General features: G+C 38.8%; 1 protein-coding gene across 1 annotated transcript in view; it reads right to left on the bottom strand.

Annotated features, from left to right (window-relative positions):
* The window catches only part of KITLG (KIT ligand), an 86,842-nt gene that overhangs the window by 28,700 nt on the left and 34,919 nt on the right, over nt 1–23,223 (bottom strand). The window contains exons 2-3 of the mRNA XM_089652477.1: nt 22,506–22,607; nt 1,706–1,765 (exon numbers count right to left, since the gene is read on the bottom strand). Of these exons, the coding sequence (XP_089508603.1) occupies nt 1,706–1,765; nt 22,506–22,607 (162 nt within the window). The remainder of the gene's footprint in view (nt 1–1,705; nt 1,766–22,505; nt 22,608–23,223) is intronic.

A 23,223-nucleotide genomic window follows, 5' to 3' on the forward strand; every position in this document is an offset into this window, starting at 1 on the left:
GAAGAAGAAGAGGATGAGGATGAAGAAGAGGATGAAGATGAAGAAGAAGAAGAAGAGGATGAGGAGGAAGAAGAGGAGGATGAAGAAGAAGAAGAAGATGAGGATGATGAAGAAGAAGAAGAGGATGAGGATGAATAATAAGAAGAGGATGAGGATGAAGAAGAAGAAGAAGAGGATGAAGAAGAAGAAGAGGATGAGGATGAAGAAGAGGATGAGGATGAGGAAGAAGAGGATGAGGATGAAGAAGAAGAAGAGGATGAGGATGAAGAAGAAGAAGAGGATGAAGAAGAAGAGGATGAGGAAGAAGAAGAAGAAGAGGATGAGGAAGAAGAAGAAGAAGAAGATGATGAGGATGAAGAAGAAGAGGATGAGGATGAAGAAGAGGATGAGGATGAAGAAGAAGAAGAAGTAGGATGAAAATAAGAGGAATTCCAGTCCAGCAAAAAGTGTCTCTGCAGAGAGCTCCGCTATTTCTTTGACAGTTCTCTGACAGTTCCTTGACATTTACAGCGGTTGCAACATTGTATCTATTTGTTTCCGAATAAAAACATCTGTATCCTAAATGTAAACAAATAGATACAATGTTGCAACCGTTGTAAATGTCAAGGAACTGTCAGAGAACTGTCAGAAATAGCCGAGCTCTCTGCAAGGACACTTTTGCCGGCTGTAGACGGGATGAAAATCGGCCGATTTTTTTTACCATTGATGGTAACGTCGGCCGCTTGAACGACCGATTTTTCGTTTTTTAAAAGAAAAATCTGCCGTTTTTCGACCCATCTATGGCCTGCATAACTCACCAGATCAATATCCCAGGAATTTAATTGACTTGATGCTATACTCTGATTAAAAAGTGTTCCTTTAATTTTTTTGAGCAGTGTATTTTTGTGGTTCTGGGGAGACAGGGAAAGTAGAAGAACTTGGACTTTTTTTTTGGCACTTTGCAAATCAACAACTGCAGCAGAAACAGCAGGAGGCATTCTAATGTGGGCAGCACAGTAGCTAAATGGTTAGCACTTCCGCCTGGCAGTACTAGGGTCGTTGGTTTGAATTCCAGCCACGGCTCCACCTGCCTGGAGTTTGCATGTTCTCCCTGTGCCTGCGTGGGTTTCCTCCGGGTACTCCGGTTTCCTCCCACACTCCAAAGACATGCTGGTAGGTTTATTGGATCCTGTCTAAATTGGCCCTAGTATGTTTATGTATGAATGTGTGTAAATAAATTCTAATCTGCACTCTTTTTTTGTGGAAATTACTCAGACGCTTCCATTGGATCAACATAACAGACAGGTAACTAGCAGGGCAGTTCAGTAATGGCAGATTTCATACTACCTCAAGGAAATGCTTCTCTTAAAACACACTTCACATTTATCAGACATTCAGGTATGATACAATGCAACATTGCCCAATAAAAAAGTATATTTTTATACTTTTCCTGTACTCTTCCAACCACTCCATCCCCCACAGTGACTACCTACTGTACCATTCACACCGTCCTCCTAGATTGTAAGCTCCAAGGAGCAGGGCCCTCTAATCCCTCTTGTATTGAACTGTATTGTTACTGTATTGTCTCCCACTCCCACTATAATGTAAAGCACTGAGCAAACCGATGGCGCTATATAAATCCTGTATAATAATAATAATATATTGCTATGGAATGTTACTCGCATGTACACACATCTGTCTAAAAATATAGAAATACAAATCTTACCAGACTACTTCTGGAGATATTCTTCACATGCATAATGTAATCACTTGGGAGATTTCCAACCTACAAATGAGACAGAAAATGCACGTTACATTTAATTATGCCAAAAGCATCAATGATAAAAAGGAAAAGTGGAAAGAAATAATGAATCTCAATTTCAGCTTTGCCCCACAACCTATGCTCTCATTTTTAAAACTTTTCAGATGGACTTTGATGAGCAGTTTATGTTGATCTAAACATTTCTAATAATTTAGATAGTTTACATTCACATTTCATCCAGTACAGCTGAAGTGCAATACATTTTAGACACATTTTAAAATAATTAATACTAATCCCTATAGAAGGTGTGTTTTACTGAAAAAAAAACTAAGATCCAGCAAGGATTTTTTAACAACCACACTAAAATACAAAGGTTTGAAGCACAGCTTCTATTGCCAGCACAAGGATGCTCCAGGCAAGTTCACTCTATGCACCCCCCCACCCACACCTTCCACCGCGTGCGCAGTGTAAACCAAGAAGTCTGGATTGTTGCACTCCAATGACCCACTTTATTGAAAGCTAAAAGACCAAAATGATTGGTGACATATACATAGCAAGGGAAATGGGGATGGTCAACGTGTTTCGTGCTGTTATAATTGCTTTTTCATGACCACCATAACCATGAATAATAGCTTATAACAACGCAAAACATGTTACCTATCCTTTTCTCTGAAATGTCTATGTCACCTGCCATTTTGGTATTTTGACTTTTAATAAAGTGGATCGTTGGAGTGCAGCCATTCAGACGTCTTGGTTTATACTTTGAAGTACAGTTGCAGTGATGCAACTGATGCAGAGAGCAACTTGTAAAAGCATGCAAAGTTTTGAGGCAAGCTTCAAGCAGCTTTGCTGATTCCTTTAAATAAACAAACCTCAAATGGTGCTAAAGAAGTGCACTAGCAGCTTGTTTAAAGCCCAACTCTGCTTTTAAAATTACAAATGCAGTGTCAGCATCAGTCAAAGTGGTGAAAAAAACATGTATTGGAGTAAAAAAAACCCTTGAAAGTACAGCAAAGTGGAACTAGATAAAATAATGAATTATTAAATGATGGTTTAATACTTCTTTAACACATGAGATGCATGGCAGGAACCCACTGAATGAATACATTTAAAAGAAGCCCAGAGTTGGGCTATAAAGTCATAGGCCAGCGCTCCCAATAATATCTAATATCAGAATGGTTGTTTAAAGAATTAAAAAGCCCCGCACATGCTTGTCCACATTTTGCTGTACACAATGCCCCTATACATGCTGAAACCTGTGTCAACAAGATGTAAAAGAATAGTATTCAGCTTTTTTTTTCACTAGGTAATGCAACTTGTAGTTAAGGATGATACAGTAAATATGCTTTAGCATGGTTGCCTTTACTACAACAGATAAAGCTATTCTTTAATTACTGATGTTAGAAAACATTACACACACATTTCTAATTACTTATTTTTATTAATTGTTGCTTCAAATTGTAGATATTTTGCAATTACAATTGTTTAAACCCATTAAATCTGTATTTTCTTTTTGTTTTCATTTTTATTTGATATATTTAATTGTTAACAGCTGTAAATTGTAAATTATAATTATTTTATAGCTATGCAAGCAGAATCCAGGCAAGGCAGATTAAATAATTTTTTTATTATATGCGCAATCTTTCTTCTAGCTGAACACACTGGAGGACATTTATAAGAGCTATAAAGGCTAAAAACTGGGTAACTTGTAAACTTGTATACAATGTGTATTTTTTCATAAGTGTGCATAAAGCTAGTAATTCGAAGGAAATAAAAAAAACATTAGAAGTCGGTCAAACATGCTGAAAAGATCTTACTGCTGAACACGTATTTTTGAAAAAATATCTTTTGTTTAGCATTCAGGTGCATCTCAATAAATTAGAATATCATCAAAAAGTTCATGTATTTCAGTAATTAAATTAAAAAAGTGAAACTCATATATTATATAGATTAATTACACACAGAGCGATATATTTCAAGCATTTCTTTCTTTTAATTTTGATGATTATGGCTTACAGCTAGTGAACACCCCAAATTAAGTATCTCATAAAACTACAATATTGTGAAAAAGTTCAATAGTGTAGACTCAAGGTGTCACACTCTAATTGGTTAATTAACTCAAAACACCTATAAAGGTTTCCTGAGCCTTTAAATGGTCTCTCAGTGGTTCAGTAAATTAGGCAGTCATGGGGAAGACTGACGACTTGACAGTTGTCCAGTAGACAGTCATTGACAACCTCCACAAGGAGGGTAAGTCACAAAAGGTCATTGCTATAGAAGCTGGCTGTTCACAGAGTGCTGTATCTGAGCAGAATAATGGAAAGTTGAGTGGAAGAAAAAAGTGTGGTAGAAAAAGGGGCACAAGCAACAGGAATAACCTCAGCCTTGAGAGGACTGTGAAGCAAAGGCCATTCAAGAATTTGGAGGAGATTCACAAAGAATGGACTACGGCTGGTGTCAATGCTTCAAGAGCCACACACAAACATATCCATGACATGGGCTACAACTGTCGCATTCCTTGTGTCAAGCCACTCCTGAACCAGAGACAATGTTGGAAGCATCTTACCTGGGCTATGAAGAAAAAGGACTAGACTGTTGCTCAGTGGTCCAAAGTCCTGTTTTCAAAAGAAAGTAAATTTTACATTTCATTTGGAAATCATGGTCCCAGAGTCTGTAGGAAGAATGGAGAGGCACATAATCTAAGTTGCATGAGGTCCAGTGTGAGGTTTCCACAGTCAGCGATGATTTGGGGAGCCATGTCATCTGCTGATGTTGGTCCACTGTGTTTTATCAAGTCCATAGTCAGAGCAGCCCTCTACCAGGAAATTTTAGAGTACTTCATGCTTCCCTCTGCTGACCAGCTTTATGGAGATGCTGATTTCATTTTCCAGCAGGACTTGGCACCTGCCTACACTGCCAAAAGCACCAATACCTGGTTTAATGATCATGGTATCACTGTGCTTGATTGGCCAGCAAACTCGCCTGACCTAAACCCCATAGAGAATCTGTGGGGTATTGTCAAGAGGAAAATGAGAGACACCAGACCCAACAATGCAGATGAGTTGAAGGCTGCTATCAAAGCAACCTGGGCTTCCATAACAACTCAGCAGTGCCACAGGCTGATCGCCTCCATGCCACGCCGCACTGATGCAGTAATTTATGCAAAAGGAGCCCCTAACAAGTAATGAGTGCATACTATACTGTACATGGACATACTTTTCAGTAAGCCAACATTTCTGTATTAAAAATCCTTTTTTATTGTTCTTTTGTAATATTCTAATTTTCTGAGATACCGAATGTTGGGTTTTCACTAGCTGTAAGCCATAATCATCAAAATTAAAAGAAAGAAATGCTTGAAATATATAAGTCTGTGTGTAACGAATCTATATAATATATGAGTTTCACCTTTTGAATTGAATTACTGATATAAATTAACTTTTTAATGATATTTTAATTTATTGAGATGCACTTGTACATTCCTATTGCCCGAATTAGCTAATCAATGTTAATGAAGGAGAGCTGCAGAAAACTAGGACATAACTTATCTTAGCAATTTAGTGGTTGTCCCAAAAAATAAAAAAGGTTGATTGCTTAGCACCCCAAAAACAGTCAAGCTGAATGTGGTTTCTGCTATTTAAAAGCATAAAGATTACCTAAAATCTGAGGGCACCCCTGTTTATGAACATTTGAGGCTATTTTATAACATGCAGGATAAAGTATTATAAATGTTCAATATTTTTAGCAAAATGCATAAATGTTTTGGCTTTAAAAAATATCTCCACTCAACCAATAAAAATAAAGCTTTATATCCACCACACTTGTCTTTATATAAAAATAACAAAGCAAAAAAAACACATACTAGTCCATCGTATCCAGCATAGTCTTACTTGCAGGCAAAGTTCTTCCTACACTGCTCTTCTCCATTGCTGCCATCTTGCCCAGACACTCTACAGGGGTCTTTGCCAGGTGCATAGACATGCCATGGGGCTCTGTCAGTATACTGGCATAGTCTCAGCAGCATTTCAGTGCATGCATGGGATTGGATGAACTGCCTCCTGAGATGTGTGATGTAGACATCCCATGAGGCAGTTTTCAGGGTCCCAAGCATGCGGATAAATGCTGCAGGGACTTCTGGAGAGACCCAAGGCATGTCTCTGTGCATGCTCAGGGTCTAGAGACATCATACATGCCTAGCTGAGGACTGAGGATATGAAGTTAGGAAATAAAAACAAGGTATTTCCTTTTATTAACTTTGATTTTTTTTTTTTTGCAACAGTGTAACAGGGAGGGAGGATGTGAGAGAGAGGACCATAAGGAAAGGGGTGATGGTTCTGCTTTAATGTTGCACAAGTATAATACATTTCAAATATCCAAGTTCCATAAATAACAGTGTAGAACTAAACAAAAGTTCATCTTGTACCACCTCTAAAGACTCAAAGCTAGAAATGGTGCATTGCCAGAATGCATTTGCCCTTACGCATCAATATAATTTGGAATGTTGTAAGTAAAACAAGACTGGTTCATGGCTCTTAACAGATCCTTTCTGATTTGAGTGCTACAGGTATGGCACCCCCCAACATTTTACCACCATAGTCATTTGAGGAAGGAAGTATATTCGAAACAAATGGTGGAATTCTCCTGCAACAAAATATATCATGTTACAGATTGTTCACATCACAAAGGTTGCAAAACCCTTTCTTAACTGCATTTTTTTAAAGCAGGAGCCAGGGGTGCCATGACAGCTAGGTCAAAACGTTGTCTTTCAACTTGTTAGTCTCACTTACTGATCAAGCACCAGCATATTCCCAAGTCTGTACTACTGAAAATATTTGGAACATGCACTGCTGAATTAGCCCTGAAGTCACAAAGACAGTAGGTCAAAAACTGCATAGGTTAAGTGATTCTTATCATATTCTTCATATAGCAAGCTAGTCAAACTTGTAAACTAAACCACAGACAAAGACAAGATTGACACCATAGATGCTACCATAGCAGAAATATAAACCAGTTGCTTGTTAGAAAGACTGGTGCCTGCAACACATTTGGCACACAGTCTCAAGCATTAGGTTTACCCTGACTTTCAAAGCACTGAATGTCTGCAGATACAGGCATCTGTCTTACAGCTCCTCATTCATATCATCACCACTTCGTGGGTCCCCAAGCTGTCACAGTGGAGCTACAATCCTGAACTCAAATGATGTCACCCAGCCTTCTGTGCTCATTTTAAGTCTTGCTAAAATAACCTGTTAGAGATATGTACTGTACATCCATCAATCACTAATTAAAAAGAATGGTGACTGCAGTACCAAAACTTGTATATGAAAAATCCAAGGTCTTCTCACTTGAATTTTTAACATCATGCTACCTACAGCACTCTGTTCATTCTGTAATACTAGCATTTTTCCACGAAATTCTACAGTCTGCAGGACACTAAATTAATGGATTTGTGTGCACTTTTTGGTTGACACCCAGCACTTATTTATATGTGCCCTAACCATATAAACTAACAGATTTCACATTATATAAGCATAGTATAAATTACTGCAAAGGAGAATGCTGGGAGACATCCAAGCTCTTAACAACAGGTGTAATAATTGGCAATTGCACAGGCTGAGATAGAACTAACTAATCTGACTTTGAGAAGCACTAATCTAATAAAAACATTCTTGTACAAACTGAGTTGCTGTCATTAAACCTTGACCCAGGAGATCTTAGAAAGGACACACATCAAAAAGATCTGTTAGCATTGCTCTCAGTATAAGAAAATGTGAAAATGGAATAAGTAGTTTTAAAGTTTTGTTCTGCAGGTGAAATAAGTATCATGCTACTAGCCTTCACCCACAATGTATTATTTAAACTAAAATGATGGTGCTCCATTATCCATATGGTAGAATAAATCAATAACAGTTTGTAACTGACTTAGAAAAGTTTGCTTTAGGACTTACTGTCAACCAAGCATATAATGAAGCTGTTTTGAACAACAGTTATTCAACGCACTCCATTCATAATGGTTGAAGAAGACAGCCAAATTTCAGGATTACGGCTTTGGCTTCACTACATTCATTATGAATTTCTGTTTGCAATGCTACATGACTAGGCTATTATTTCAAAGATGCTGGCAAAGCCTGTAGAGGGGATGAAAACAAATGCTTGTCAGCACTAATTCCTTAAACAAATTTATTTATGTGGCAATCTAGCTAGTGGCCAGATGCAATAAATTATTGTATTCCAAGAAATGTTGTGAAATGATTGTGTTAGGCACTCATAAAAATGCAAGAATATAGTTAGGATATACCTTTTCCAATCAATTTGCTTATCCAAACCTTAGTACAGCCCTCACAGACAACTTGGGCAGCACAGTGGCTAAATGGTTAGCACTTCTACCTGGCAGCACTAGGGTCATTGGTTCAAATCCCAGCCACAGCATCACCTGCCTGGAGTTTGCATGTTCTCCCTGTGCCTGCGTGGGTTTCCTCCGTGTACTCTGGTTTCCTCCTACACTCCAAAGACATGCTGGTAGATGAATTGGATCTTGTCTAAATTGGCCCTAATATGAGTATGTATGTAAGTTAGGGTCCTTAGATTGTACTCCCCTTGAGGGTTATTGACTGATGTGAATGTATAATAATTATGTAAAGCGCTGCATAAATTGACGGCGCTATATAAGTACCTGAAATAAATAAATAATAATAAACAGGATTTCCAGACATATAATACAAAAACACAATACATGTAGTTGTAAATTTATTCAAAAGAATCATTAAATGTATTTTAACTGCAGATAGAACAAACATGACTTAGACTTCATATCAGCATCTTGAATTCTCCTGTCTAGGAGAGGGAAAGGTAGAACTAAAGGTGAACCAAGTGTCCTACATTCATATGTAATGCTGATAGGAGGGAGAACCAAATGAGTCTGTTGCTACTCCTTCACTGTCCACTGGTTGAAGGCAGGAAGGTGACCTAGCTGTATTGCATAACTGCATTAGAGAAAGGTTAGGCCACCAGACTGGCTGTGTTGTTTGGCAGAATTCTCTGGATTAGATGGACAGAAATACAGCATATATATATATAGCTTGTAAATTTGCAAAGCCATCAAATGGTGCTGTGTGAGTTCTTAGTTTAGAGCACCCCCAAGGGAAAGGGAAAGTCTCCTTGGAAATAGCCCACATTTCTACCGTGGTAAGTGTGACACCAAGGATGAGTGCATAGGTGCACTGCAGTGCTAGAGATTATCACATGTTCAAATTCTGTAGTCTTCCAATGGGTCATAGTTCAAATCATACCTCACTGGGCTGATTTCTGATCTCTGACTGCAAAATTGTCCTTAACCAAAGCGAAGCATGAGATTTTGCAACGAAGGGGGGTACAGTGACAACAGAAACCTTTTAAGCGGAAATACTTTGAATTGCCTAAAGCTTAGTAGTTAATAAAGCCTTCACAAAGCTATAATAGAATGTCAAGTTTTAAACTCTCTCCAGACACTGATAATATCAATCCCTTTTAAAAACTAACCCTGCTGTTTGTACATATGTTCTAATAAAAAAGGAATGGACCATAACAAAAAAAACCCACTATATTTCTAAGTCTTTATGAGTAGCTAGCTTAGTTTTTATTAGTGAATAGGACAGTTCCCACACCGGCCAAATTTGTGAGGGCAAACATAAGGGCTCATCCTGCTGTCCTAAAGATAGTTTTCCATACACTAGTTTCACACATTTGATCTGGCTCTACTATATCTGTAGCTAAAGATCCTCTAGATCCCTAAACCAGGTTTACTATGTTTTTTTGATTATTGTTTGTCCAGCACAGAAAAGCAGAATATATATTAGCAGTAACCATGAATTTACTGTTAGAAAAAATGTATCAGAACATAAAAATATATCCATACAGGTTAAAGAGTGTATAAACCCAACATTTCATATTTCTGATATGTCCCTGTACTTATATGAAAATGTATCCTGTTCTCTTTGTATTGCTTACATTGTGTGAAATCTCTGGTGTTCCTGCCAGTCCCTCTGCTTTCCTATTAAAAACTGACCACACTTTGTGGCCAGTTTTCTGGCTGTACTGGGAACTCAGTTTGCTCTCCTCCAATGATCAGACTTCTGCTGACACACCCCATTGCACAGCTATTCACTGGGAATATCATAGTGCTGCTGTTTCTCCTCCCCCAGCTCTTGTGCAGAACAGAGGGAATGTGTATCTATACTCAAATGTTTTGCCTTCCATTTCTATTTTAACCACTTGCCCTTCAGAAGATTTACCCCCCTTCCTGACCAGACCATTTTTTGACATGTGGCACTGTGCTATTTTAACTGACAATTGCGCAGTCATGAAACGCTGCACCCATATTAAATTTATGTTCTTTTTTTCCCACAAATGGAACTTTCTTTTGGTGGTATATGAGCACCTCTGCATTTTTTATTTTTTGCGCAGTAATTAAAAAAAACCTACAAATTTGAAAAAAAAACCTATATTTTTTACTTTTTGCTATAAAAGATAAAAAAAATTTGTTAAAAATCAGATGTCTTCATTATTTAGGCCAAAATGTATTCAGCTACATATCTTTGCTAACAAAAAATCCCAATACGTGTAAAGTAATTGGTTTACGTTAAAGTTATAGCATCTACAAAAGGCGGTATATATGCTGGAATTTTGTTTATCCATACTAGTAATGGCAGCGATCAGCGACTGCGGGACTGCGGCAGGCATTCTGACACTGGGGGGAAACTGACTAATTGCCACTGACATCCCCACTGACACTAATACAGTGATCAGTGCTAATAAAAAGCCCTGACACTGGGCAAGAAGGTGTAAAACATCTGGGGCGATCAAAGGGTTAACTGTGTGCTGTTTTACTATGTTGTATACTGTGTGTACTTTACTATGTAAGCATGCTGCTTTGTATTGCTCTGCTATGCAGAGCAATACAAAGTAGCATGCTGGTGCTGACAGGGAAAGATCTGTATTATTATTATTATTCAGTATTTATATAGCGCTAAAAGGTTTGCTCAGCGCTGTACATTATAGTGGGTTACAGTACATGAGACAATATAGTAACAAAACAAAACACGAGAGGTTCAAGGGCCCTGCTTTTTCGAGCTTACAATCTAGGAGGGAGGGGATAGTGGTACAGGAGGAAGTGGCTGTGGGGGATGGAGTGGTAGGAGGAGTGGAGGAGATTGGCTGTTAGGTGAGGGCGGGGTAGGCTTCCCTAAAAAGATGGGTTTTCAGGGTGCGCCTAAAGGTGAGGAGGGTAAGTGACAGTCTGATGGATTGGGGTAGTGAGTTCCAGAGGATGGGGGAAGTCCTGGAGAAGTCCTGCAGTCGGGCATGGGAGGTGGAGACCAGGGAGCTAGAAAGTAGGAGGTCTTGTGAGGAGCGAAGATTACGGGTAGGGTGGTATTTGGGTATCAGGTCGGTGAGGTAGTCTGGGGCAGCATTATGAATGGCTTTGTATGTCTGTGTTAGTAGTTTGAATTTAATGCGTTGGGCAATCGGGAGACATTGGAGGGAATAGTGGCAGTGGCAATTAGTCAGTATAGTTTACATACAGACCTCTCCCCTGTCAGTGTTCCTCGGCGATCACCGGTGCCAGCGGGGAGTCTCCGGCTGGGACCCGGTGATCAACAGCTGTAGCCGCCAATGGTGGTGTGGGTAGGGCAGCGCACGCACACGCCCCCCTGCCTGGAAATACAAAATCATATATATGTATACATGATTTTGCACTGCCCTGTAGCAGTAGTTCTGCTATAGGGCGGTCGGGAAGCGGTTAAACTGAATAGGATTTACAAGCTGAGCGTTTACATATTGTTTAAAGCAATCAAAAATTCCTCACTCTATTGTGTGGTACAGTAAATTACAGTAATTGTGTGGTACAGTAATTGTGTAGTATAGTAAAGCCTGCTTAAAACAGAAGATTTTCACATGGCTCATTCCATCGCACACCCTAAAAACAAGAAGACAATGGGAGGAGCCATGTAAATAATTGCTTTTCATCCCTTAGTCTAGGTTCCCACCTATGCGTTCTCCGCTGCGTATTGCAGAAACGCACAGCAATTCATTTAACATGATTTCCTATAGGACAGGTTCACATCTCCGCGTTTTCACCTGGTGCATGTTTTTGGAAAGGGTCAGTGACTTTTTTAAATGCCAAACGTTGCGTTTTTGGCTTTATAGACGTCAATGGAGATGCTGCAGAAAAGCATGTAGTGCATTTTTATGTGCTTTTGATGCACTTTGCATTTTATTCTGCCCAGCAAAAAGTTGAAAAAAGAAAACAAAAAAGCATAAACACACTGCAAAACGCACTGCAGAAACTTATCAAACGCAAACTGTATAGGTGTGAACCTATCCTTTGCACAGATGTACTTCCAGAACCGCTCATGTACAGTGCAAATATAGCCTAATATTATACAGCCATTTATTCCAAACTGCATAAAACTGTTTCAGGATATTTGGCCATCATCAGTGCAATGTATGAAAACCATCTCTATAGATGCCTTTTTTTCTGAATGACCTTTACTCTGATGAAAATTCAGGCTAAGTTTAATTCCAAGCCAAACCCTCTACAATTCTCAAAAAACTGGAAAGTGCACGATTATGACAAAAATGTATTCCTGATTGCAGAAATCTAATCCAGCCTCGATATGTAAGGATTAGTAAACTGAAATAAAAAAAATTAGCGTTTTTGGGTTTAGCACCGCTTAAAGTTGCATGTTTTTCTGGAGAGTATTAGTTTCCTGCTGTAGCTTACTATTGAGAACTACTTTTTAATGGGTTTTTGTATTTAATGTTTGTTGCATGCACCACAGGGCTACACACAGGCCAAGTTGAAATGGAAAAAATCAAGAGCAAAAAAAAGACACATGAAGAATGCATAAACTCCATATTAACAGTGTTATTGGTGGGAATCAATACCAGAACCTCACTACAAGTCAAGAGAACAAACTGCTAAGCCACCATGATACACGTGTCCTTCATGCTGATATATGTGTTTGCCAGTGGTTTTAATTCCACATTTTTTATTTAATGAGAAGGATATTGAGATGCACAAGGGTCAATATTAATTTTTCAGGAGTGTCTTTAGCTTGAGTTGATAAACTTACAGCTAAATTCACACAAACATCTTTAAGTTGGAATAGAAATAGGCCAACTGTTATAAAGATCTTCATGCCTAAAATACATACATTAGCTGTCGCAATTTTTTTAAACGTTTTAAAACGTATAAATTACAAATTGTAAACATTTTCAACTGATGCAGGTCTTGCAAAACATTGTAGACCTTGAATATTTTAAGTGCTTAGAAATGGTGTTTGAGTATTACATTATTCATTAGATATAGATGAATTTTAATGAAGGCAAAGAACCTTATTCAGCATTGAAATTATAAGCACATTAGAAAATCATTAAGCCATATAAAGAGAGGGAAAAGAGGCCATAAAAGGTAAATGAAACTCATAATAAAATACAAACTGAATGACCTGGCTATACATCAAATACAAATTACCTGTGTATCATAAAGCAATACAAATTAATCAGTTATCAATTCTTAAAAAATGCTACTACAGCTACACAAACATACCATCTGGTCAAAAATCAGATTTTAACTAAAATATGTTCAAGTGAAATATTAACATTTCAGACCTATATCTTCTCCCTATCATTAATAAAATTCAAAATAGCTATAAATGCCTACACAGACATGTGATTATAAACGTATTCTAGGTAATAATCTTTTTATGGTGTTTCTATGTCTACATTTCTTTTTTTTCACTGTGGGTTACAGATGGGCCCCAAAAGGCCAATAGTAGTCCATACCTTTTTCACCAATGCTGTCAGTAGAGTGGTTTGAGAGCCAGCCTTAAAATGGTTCTAAAGGCTCAAGGTTTTTTACCTTCATCTACTCTATGAATGAAGGTAAAAAACCTTCTGTATGCAGTGCCCCCCCCCCAGTCCTTACCTGAGCCCCCTCCAATCCAGCAATGTTCTCAACAGCCTCTGTTGACTGGGGACTCTTCCTCCTCATTGGCAGAAACAGCAGTGGGAGCCCATTGGCTCCTGCTGCTGTCTATCACAGCCAGTAAGCCAATGAGAAGAGAGTGGGGGTGGGGCAGAGGCTCCATGTGTCTTATGCACATATAGAGCAGTGGCTTGGGGGCTAGCATGCAGAGGTGTCACCAGGGCAAGCGACTTTCCCTGGGGTCACTGCTTGAGAGGGAGGAGCCAGGAGCGCTGGCAGGGACCCTAAAAGAAGAGAATCAGAGCTGCTCTGTGCAAAATCACTGCACAGAGCAGGTAAGTATAGCTATGTTTGTTATTTAAAAAACAAAAAAAACAAAATAAAGCTTTAGTGTCACTTTAACCAGGCTGATTTACAGATAATAGATAACCTTTGTTTTATCTGATGGAGCTGGTATCACCATTTCTTAGTTTTATAATGTTTTTCTTTATTTAACAAGTAAAATGTGCTTGTGAAAACTATAAACTGGTATGCCTATGGCTACAGCATGAAGGGTTTCCTGCTACTCTGATACCAGCCTGCTTGCTCTTCACCATCTGGTTGGTCCTTTAAAAGTGAGGCAATTGTCCCTCCCCTTTTAAAAACATCTTTTCAACTCTGATACAGCAAACACTGTAAATGGGACATAGGAAGTAACAATACCAGCATAAATCCTGGACTGTCAGAATCTTACAGAATCTAATGGACCAGTTGTCATTATGAATCTCTACTGAGAATAATTTAGTTGAGGCTGGAAAGCAAACATTGTTCACACATTTTCTTTGCCAAACCTTAACCCTCAGAGTTTTTTCTTGAAGAGAAGATTTGTCAAGATCCAGTTCAAGCCTGAAAACCCCTCTGGATTAGCTTTTAAGCACAGTAATAGATGTGTAACTAATTACATATAATAAAGGTTTCTTCTCCGTTCTGAGTGTTTTGTAAAACTTTTATTTCCTTTGGAATGGTGAATAGTTCCAGCCTTAAAAGCAACCTAAAGTAGGCTTAAAATTCTAATTTTCCAGGACTTGCTTGAGTACTTGTTAGCATTATCAAATAACTTTATTAATTTGAGTAACTGTTAACCTATTTCTCTCTATTAATAAAAAATGACTAATCCCTTGCTACCGGGAGCACTGTGAGTGTTTTTTTTTGTCATTGCAGATAATCTGCTGTCTTCAGCCAGGCACACCTGTCTGGTAGATTTAAAATGAGATAAGAGGATCAGCAAGGTACACCTCTACTAAGCAACAATCAAACCTGCACACATGATGAGAAACTACAGCCTCTACCATGTAAAAAATATATTTACAATTTTTTAAACATTAACACAAAATGATACGGTTATATACATCAAATGGATTTGCATGCATATGAAACTTGTGCAACAGAGGTGCAGAAAGCCAGCCGCTCAACAGCACCTGTTGCATTAAGAAGAGTGCTTCTAAACCCAAATGTTTTTTTTTTTTACCTTTTAACTTTATTTTACTAGCCCCCCACACTTGCACAGAGCAGGTAAGTACATTCTCTTTTTAATTTAATTTAGAAAAAGCCTTTTGTATCACATTAATTTTATCTCTTTTTTTTTAATTAATTATTTGTAGTAAAATGTTTTAGATTTTTATATTATTGTATGTGTAGGACTATGTGGAGACTGTATGGTTAAGTTGTGACATATATGAAGTTTTCCTTAAATGGTTATCATCTAATTAACAATTCTCTGATTAAAGCTGGCCACAGATTGGCCAGTTCAGCAGGGAAGGATGAATGTTGATCCAATGGTGTCCGCTCCTTCTCGACAAGTTCATTATTAGAAAGACCAGTTATCAGAAGACAAGGTCCTGGTGGTGGGGATTCCTCCATCTACATCACTTTTTTTTAATGGTCCATCTATGACCAGCTTAACTGTTTAACCAAGGTATATAGACATTGGTATGACTCCACCACCCTATCCTCTCCTCTGATGAAATGCATTGGGTAACAACACTGTGGTGGTGTCATCAGCAGGGTCGGACTGACAACTCATGGGGCCCCCGGGCAATAGGGGATCATGGGGCCCCTGTGTCCTTCCCAAACTCAAAAAAGCCTGTGAAAAAGGTACCAGGGGCATCTCATGGGGCCCCCTACTGCCCCCGGGCCCTCGGACAAAGCCTGAGTTTCCAAATGTTCAGTCCGCCCCTGGTCATCAGACATGCTTGTATAGGTACCAGTGTTATAGAACACTGTTATTCCTGCAGTGCTGGGAAAGTGCTAGAATCTGTGAGTTTTACTGCTTTGTCTACTTTTTCCATTAATAAATACTGTAAATGGTCTTATGCTATGGGAGTTTCTATTTATATATCCTTGCAAATATACAAGTGGACCCACCTTCTAAAGATAGGTGGAATGAAAAGAGTCACATGAATTTTTCTTTCAAACAAGTATACATGACCTACTTATCAAAAAGTGGTCATATGTTTCTGGTGAGTGCGTTTTTTTTTTTTATTTAAAAAGACACATAAGTGGTTTGACAGCACTTATAAGCATTTGAGCACATATTGCAGATTCAGGTACTTGCATGTTTGGTGGAAGAATTCAATCAATCAGAATGGATGATTATTTTATTCATGTGGCACCTGGTTTAACCACTTCCGCCTGCCCTATAGTACAATGACGGGCGCAAGGTGGTTCTCTCATTCTGATAGGACGTCATATGACGTCCTACCATTCTCACTGCGCATGCGCGGCCCAGGGAGCACGCAGCGCGGCGAGCGCCGATCCGCTGTGTCCCTCGGACACAGCGGATCATGGAAAGAGCCGAAGATGTCGGCTCGGCCATGTGATCAGCTGTGTCCAATCACAGCTAATCACATGTAAACACGGAAATGCCATTTATCGGCATTTCTCTCCTCTCGAGTTGTCACGCTGACAGCTCGAGAGGAGAGCCGGTAATCAGCTTTCTGCGGAGAGGACATGTACACTGATCATCAGGGCACTGATGATCAGTGTGCCCTGATGATCAGTGTGGCCCCGAAAGTGCCACCTGTCAGTGCTCATCAGTGTCACGTGCCAGTGCCCATCAGTGCCACATCAATGCCACATATCAGTGCATACCAGTGCACATCAATGCCACATATCAGTGGCCATCTGAGCTGCCTTTCAGTGTCACCCATCAGTGCCAGTCAGTGCCACCTATCAATGCCAATCAGTGCCACCTATCAGTGCTGCCAATCAGTGCCACCTATCAGTGCCAGTCAGTGTCGCCTAACAGTGCCAGTCAGTGCCGCCTATCAGTGCCGCCTAACAGTGCCAGTCAGTGCTGCCTAACAGTGCCAGTCAGTGCTGCCTATCAGTGCCAGTCAATGATGCCTATCAGTGCCATATATCAGTGCCATATATCAGTGTCATGTATCAGTATCATGTATCAGTGCTGCCTTTCAGTGCCCATCAGTGATGCCTATCAATGCCCATCAGTGCAACCTACCAGTGCCTCCTCATCAGTGACCATCAGTGCCACCTATCAGTGCCCATCAATGCAGCCTATCAGTGCCCATCAATGCAGCCTCATTAGTGCACATCAGTGAAGGAGAAAAATCACTTATTTACAAAATTGTATAACAAAAACTAAGAAAAAAACGTTTTTTTTTTCAAAATTTTCAGTGGTTTTTGGTTTGTTTAAGAAAAAATAAAAACCCCAGAGGTGATTAAATACCACCAAAAGAAAGCTCTATCTGTCTCAAAAAAAATGATAAAAATTTCATATGGGTACAATGTTGCATGACCTCGCAATTGTCATTCAAAGTGTGACAGCGCTGAAAGCTGGAAATTGGCCTGGGCAGGAAGGGGGTATAAGTGCCCTGTAGGCTAGTGGTTAAAGAAGAAGGTGATGTTTTTGACAAAGAAAAGTTTTGATGATTACTTTTTATTTATACTATGCACTTATAGTTTGGGAAGAAGCAGGTTTTATATGCTTCCATGAACATGCCTAAAAAGTCTCCCAAGCTAGGAAGAAAAGTACCTTACACTAATGGCAATCCTCATGTGGCTGGTATATGTCAAATTTTTCATTAGCACCAACAAAAATTTTGATCATATGCAGATGGTCAGCTTAACTATTGAAGCTTTTATCAGTTGATCCCCCATCTATGTTTCTGAAGTGTTCATCAGGATCCTGAAGTGGTATGAATCTCAGTAGGGGAGAATATACAGTTCCCAGTTTGCTTTTTATGTATATGGCCTTGTAAATTGATTTTACGCTAGATACCCAGACCTAAATATCATATCATTCCTTGTAAAAATGAATTACAGTTTGAAAAACTGGCATGTCCCTAAAAGCTGGAAGGGTAATAAAAGCATATCTCATACATTTAAACAGCAATTATTTATGGTCCAGGAAAATGTAACCAACTATGTTATTTGTCAAAGTTTGGTTTGTGTATTTCACTCTAAAATTCTGGAAGCATATCAAATTGCATCACAACTAGACATATGGGTAATATCTTCTCCAAAAGAGGAAAACATGTCCCAAAGACAACATAATTTTGTTTATTAAAAGCATCAAAATAAAGCAAATTATGATGGAAACACAGTATAACATAACAAGAGCTCAAAGCGTAAACCACACTATATTATACAGATGGTCTGAACAACACTCAAACCTGATATTTCAATTTTTCATAGATCCTGCAAACCATCGAACAGTTTCTCTCAAGGTTTTTAGTGGTTTTTTTTTATAATTTTCAATGTAACTGAGCCTACCAGATTAGACTTTTAACAGATATATACTTAAATCCCGATCACACTGGTGTGAATTGTCATGCGATTGATCATTTAAAAGTTTCACCCTATTGTCTGCAATAGAAGTGGTAAAATCATTTAAAAATCTGGAAAGTAGTTCATGCACTACTTTTTGTAAGTTCAGGTGCGACTTGCATAGACATCTGACATCCAACTTTGCAATCGTGTGCATTCAAGTGAAGTCGCACGATTTCAAACTCAGATTCAGTGTGACTAATAATAATTTAGTAAAACTGTTATCGTGGCACTCCAGGCCAAATACTCTCAGGGAATAATCAGTCACCCTGCTGGATTTCTTAACCCATTTTCATTTCCTGGGGTTGTTTTGGTGTTGGGCATGTATCGAATGATTTGGTGATGTGAAGATACGGCATTTTCATCCACCCGTTAAAAAAAATATTGTTTTACCCTACACATGTAACTGCCCTCCATTTCTAGTTCTAGCTACTCTTTGAACAGAAGCAAAGGGGAATTACATTTGCTCAATTTATAAACAAGTACTTACAAGCTGGGTTTATATTATTAAAGGTTGGTCAGAGATATGCATATCTCAAAATTATTGGAAGAGATACATCTGGCTGTCCCTTAACAGGTTGCTTTGATGACAGGACCTGTCACAATACTTGTTCAATAGCAGCAGCTGCAAATATGTGTTACTCTGATCCCTTTTTCTTGTCTATATTGAAAGAAAAGATTAGGCCCGCCGACGGTACATTTTTTTACTGCAGTAAACACCTTCACCCATTGAAGTATTGCCACCTAAGTGATCGGAAGTAGCTAGATGATTGCCAAAGCTGATCTATTATCTCATGTATAAGGCTACCCTAAACTGCATACGCAACTAACAAATCCCAACAAACAACCTCAGACCTAAAAAGCCAATGGTAAGGCAATATGTTTGCTAGACAGGTGTTTTTATATACAAGCTTTATTAAAAGATAAAGCATAGCTGTCCTTACAGAATGCTGTGTCTGTTTTGTGTCTTTAGATGGCTGAAGATATACCTGAATAGCCTTTGATGTTCCTGACTACCTAAATCCAAGTAATCTGCTGGGCCCTGGGGAAATCCAGCTTCTGAAATTCCACTTAACTGGGTTTTAAATAACCAACACAAGTGCTTTTGGGATATTTTCCATAATTTTCAAGGGATTAAATAAACATTATAAACCTGTATAACAGGAAATATTTAGCCCTGACTGGAGATTACATAAAAAGTTCCCACATGGCGCAGACTAAAAGTAATTCAATACTCTCTGGATGTAATTTGAAGTAGGGGGTTAATAATCTTCATGAATATACTATACGATTATAATCAGTCTCCAGATGACACTATCAGACTTATTTATTAAGACAAGAGCAATGTTCAAAGTACAGTTTGTCATGACAAGCCATTAGACTTCAACTTTCAGTGCCTGTACTTCAGTTAACTGAAATGACATGTAAACCCTAAGTGAATGACACTTCGTTTGCTAAAGTATTCTATTCCAAAAATTGCCTTTTTTTAACAATATATTATTTTTTTACTTTTCTATCCTTTGTTGCAACCCAGTGCTGCTGATCACCTGAAGCATCTTTGCAGCCATTTTCTGTCCACACTCCAGCAATGGCTGAATGGCATTTCTCATGGTGGGTTTTCTGATGGTCATAACAGTGGACCATGCCTGCATAATGTGTGTTGAAATGACCACGTGTCTCCATGGGAAGCCCTTGTGATAGGGTGACAATGCACAAGCACAAATGGGAGACACAGGGTTACACCAAACAGAAAGGGGTTTATTTACTAAACATGGAGAGTGCAAAGTCAGGCTCACTTCTGCATAGAAACCAATCAGCTTCTAACCTCAGCTTGTTCAATTACGTTTTGGCAATGAAACCTGGAAGCGGATTGGTTTCTATACAGAAGTGAGCCTGACTTTGCACTCTCCAGGTTTAGTAAATAAACCCCAAAGTGTCTGTTTAAGGACTTTCATTGTATGATAGCAGCCAAAACACTTTCAGGGACTGTACAAAAAAACTTTTTGAAGATAAGTAAAAAATCCATGTGGAATAACAGTTCTAACGTGTTTCAGCCATACAAGAACTTAGTGAAGGACAACCATGGCTTGATCACCAGTTATTATGTAAATGAAAACTGCAGATTTATATAGATGGAAAATTACCTGTGAAATTACAGATAACATAATAAAGCTTAGGTAATAATTGAGTGTTTGTGTTTATATATGCTTCAATGTTGAGCTCCATACAGATATAAAAAAAAACACCAATTAAATCAGCATTGTATTTCTTTAAAAATAAACTGAACATATAGCCAAAGCATTTATTTTTGGTTGTTTTTATTTAAGGCGCAAGGAAGGATAGGAGCTTCTGTCATGTTTTTATTTCTATCTGTAAACTACTGCTGCTCCTTCACTATCCAATCACAGGCTGGGGGTAGTATAGTGACCTAGCACCAGCACCTAGCACAAGGTTGTCTGTGCTGTGTGAGGGGGTTTGTAATCTCAGGACTGGCTACACAAAAATACAAATCCTTTTGTAAGTAAAACAGCTTCCATATAATTAAATCAGTATATTAACCACTTGTCAACCACGCTGTAGCCAAATGATGGTTACAGCACGGTTGTCCAGTTCTGGGAGGGCGTCATATGTCTTCCTAGAATGTGCCCTCCCACTCGCCCCCAGTGTCACGCACCCAGCAATATCCGCGATTGCTGTGTCCTACGGACGCAGCTGATCACGTCATGTGGTAAAAGGCCAATCACAGCGGCCTTTTACCACATGATCAGCTGTATCCAATGACACAGTAGATCACCAGGTAAATACAGTTGCCGGTTATCGGTTGCACTTTCCTCACACTGTCACAGCGTGAAGAAAGTACTGTCGATAACCAGAAATTGTCAGAGAACAGATCAGTACTGATCATCAAGACACTGATGATTAGTGCAATGATGATCAGTGCCCATCAGTGCCACCCAGCAGTGCCACCCACCAGTGCCCATTAGTGCCACCCACCTGTGCCCAGCATTACCACCCAGCAGTGCTGCCCAACAGTGCCACCTATCAGTGCTCATCAGTGCCCATCAGTGCTATCAGTGCCGCCTCATCATCGCACATCAGTGAAGGAGAAAAATTACCTATTTGCAAAATTTTATAATAGAAACAAAGAAAACCTTTTTTTTTTTCAAATTTTTTGCTACTTTTTTTCATAATGCAAAAAATAAAACACCCAGCAACGATGAAATACCACCAAAAGAAAGCCATATTTGTGAGAAAAAAATTATAAAAATTTCATGTGGGTACAAATTGCCATTCAAAGTGCGACAGCATTGAAAGCTGAAAATTGGCCTGGGCACGAAGGAGGTATAAGTGCCTTGTAGGCAAGTGGTTAAGCAGTTTAAATCTGCAATCAGCTTTAAATCTGATTGCCTGCTCTGTGCCTCTGCACTTTACATAGTATTACTATTTGAATGCATTTGAAAAAATAGGGGAATAGGGGAATCCTTAAGAGAACCATACAAAAAGCTGCTACATGACCAAAACAACTCTAAAGAATTAGCATCACAGATGATCACCCAATTAGAGAAAACAATTGTAGCAGAAGAGTTTAATGTCCTCAAAAAACTGTATGATTATTCCTGGCCCACGCACTTTGTCTTTTCTTTGGAAAGAGCATTGATCAAGTCATCTTCTCACAGGAAAAAAAGGCATTCCTTTTTACTGCGTGTCGAAATACAAAAGAATCTTCAACTGGGAAAAAAAGGTAGCCGAGCATTTGGGTGTGGATCAACTGCAACTAGGGCAAGGTAGTTCTTTCACTTTTTGTGGGAACCGATAAGCAAACTGCCCATTGGCAGCCAGCTTTATGCATTTTATGAGATTTCCCTCTTTATTGCAGGCAGAACAACATGAAGCATATTTAAAATAGTTTTCTGATGACTGGTATAATACAATTTTTAAAGTAATAGAGCTGATTTAAAAAATCAGGCTTACCAGTTTGTCAATGTCATTCACAGCATCAGTGACAGGGTTTTTGCATGGACTTCCAAAGCAGATAAAAAGCAGCTGAAGATAAATGCATGTGACAATCCAAGTCTATGAGGAAACACATGAAACTTGGTTAATTGAACGCAGAACATATTTCGACACAGCAAATTCTACAGAATTAACAGTAAAAGGCAATACACTTCAGTCACTGAGATTAACAGCATACGAAAAACAATTAAGTAAATTTTTACTGCATCCTGTCTGGTTTATTACAAACATTACATTACTTTATAGACACCACTCAGAGAGTTCACTTGGGTACAAAGATTATTGGTCTAACAAGTTTATTCAGCCTTATACTAGAATTTAACAAATGGTTGTTTGGACAAGTTGGAAATTTCCATTCTTTCAATTTGCATTTTGGGCTGGCCTAAGGTTTTAATAATATGGATGAGATCTTCATAATTAAAATCTAAAGTGAGTCTGTCCCCACTGGGTCACTTTCAAACAGAAGACAGCCTGTAAAAAATGAATAGATATGTTTAACTTTCTAGGGGCCTGTTTATTGAAAACCCCTCCCCCACTGCATGTTGTGGTTCCTCCCACTGATTCATATGTCAATACAGGAAGTATGAGCCATTGGGAAGAACCACTGCATGCAGCAGGGGTAAATGGTATTTGACCCACCTGAAGGGTCTAATGCCTGCAGTTGAATGAAGCTAAG

Source organism: Staurois parvus, unplaced genomic scaffold (assembly GCF_062004578.1).
Source record: "Staurois parvus isolate SC_StPar_1 unplaced genomic scaffold, SC_StPar_1.0 ptg000025l, whole genome shotgun sequence".
Classification (NCBI taxonomy): domain Eukaryota; kingdom Metazoa; phylum Chordata; class Amphibia; order Anura; family Ranidae; genus Staurois; species Staurois parvus.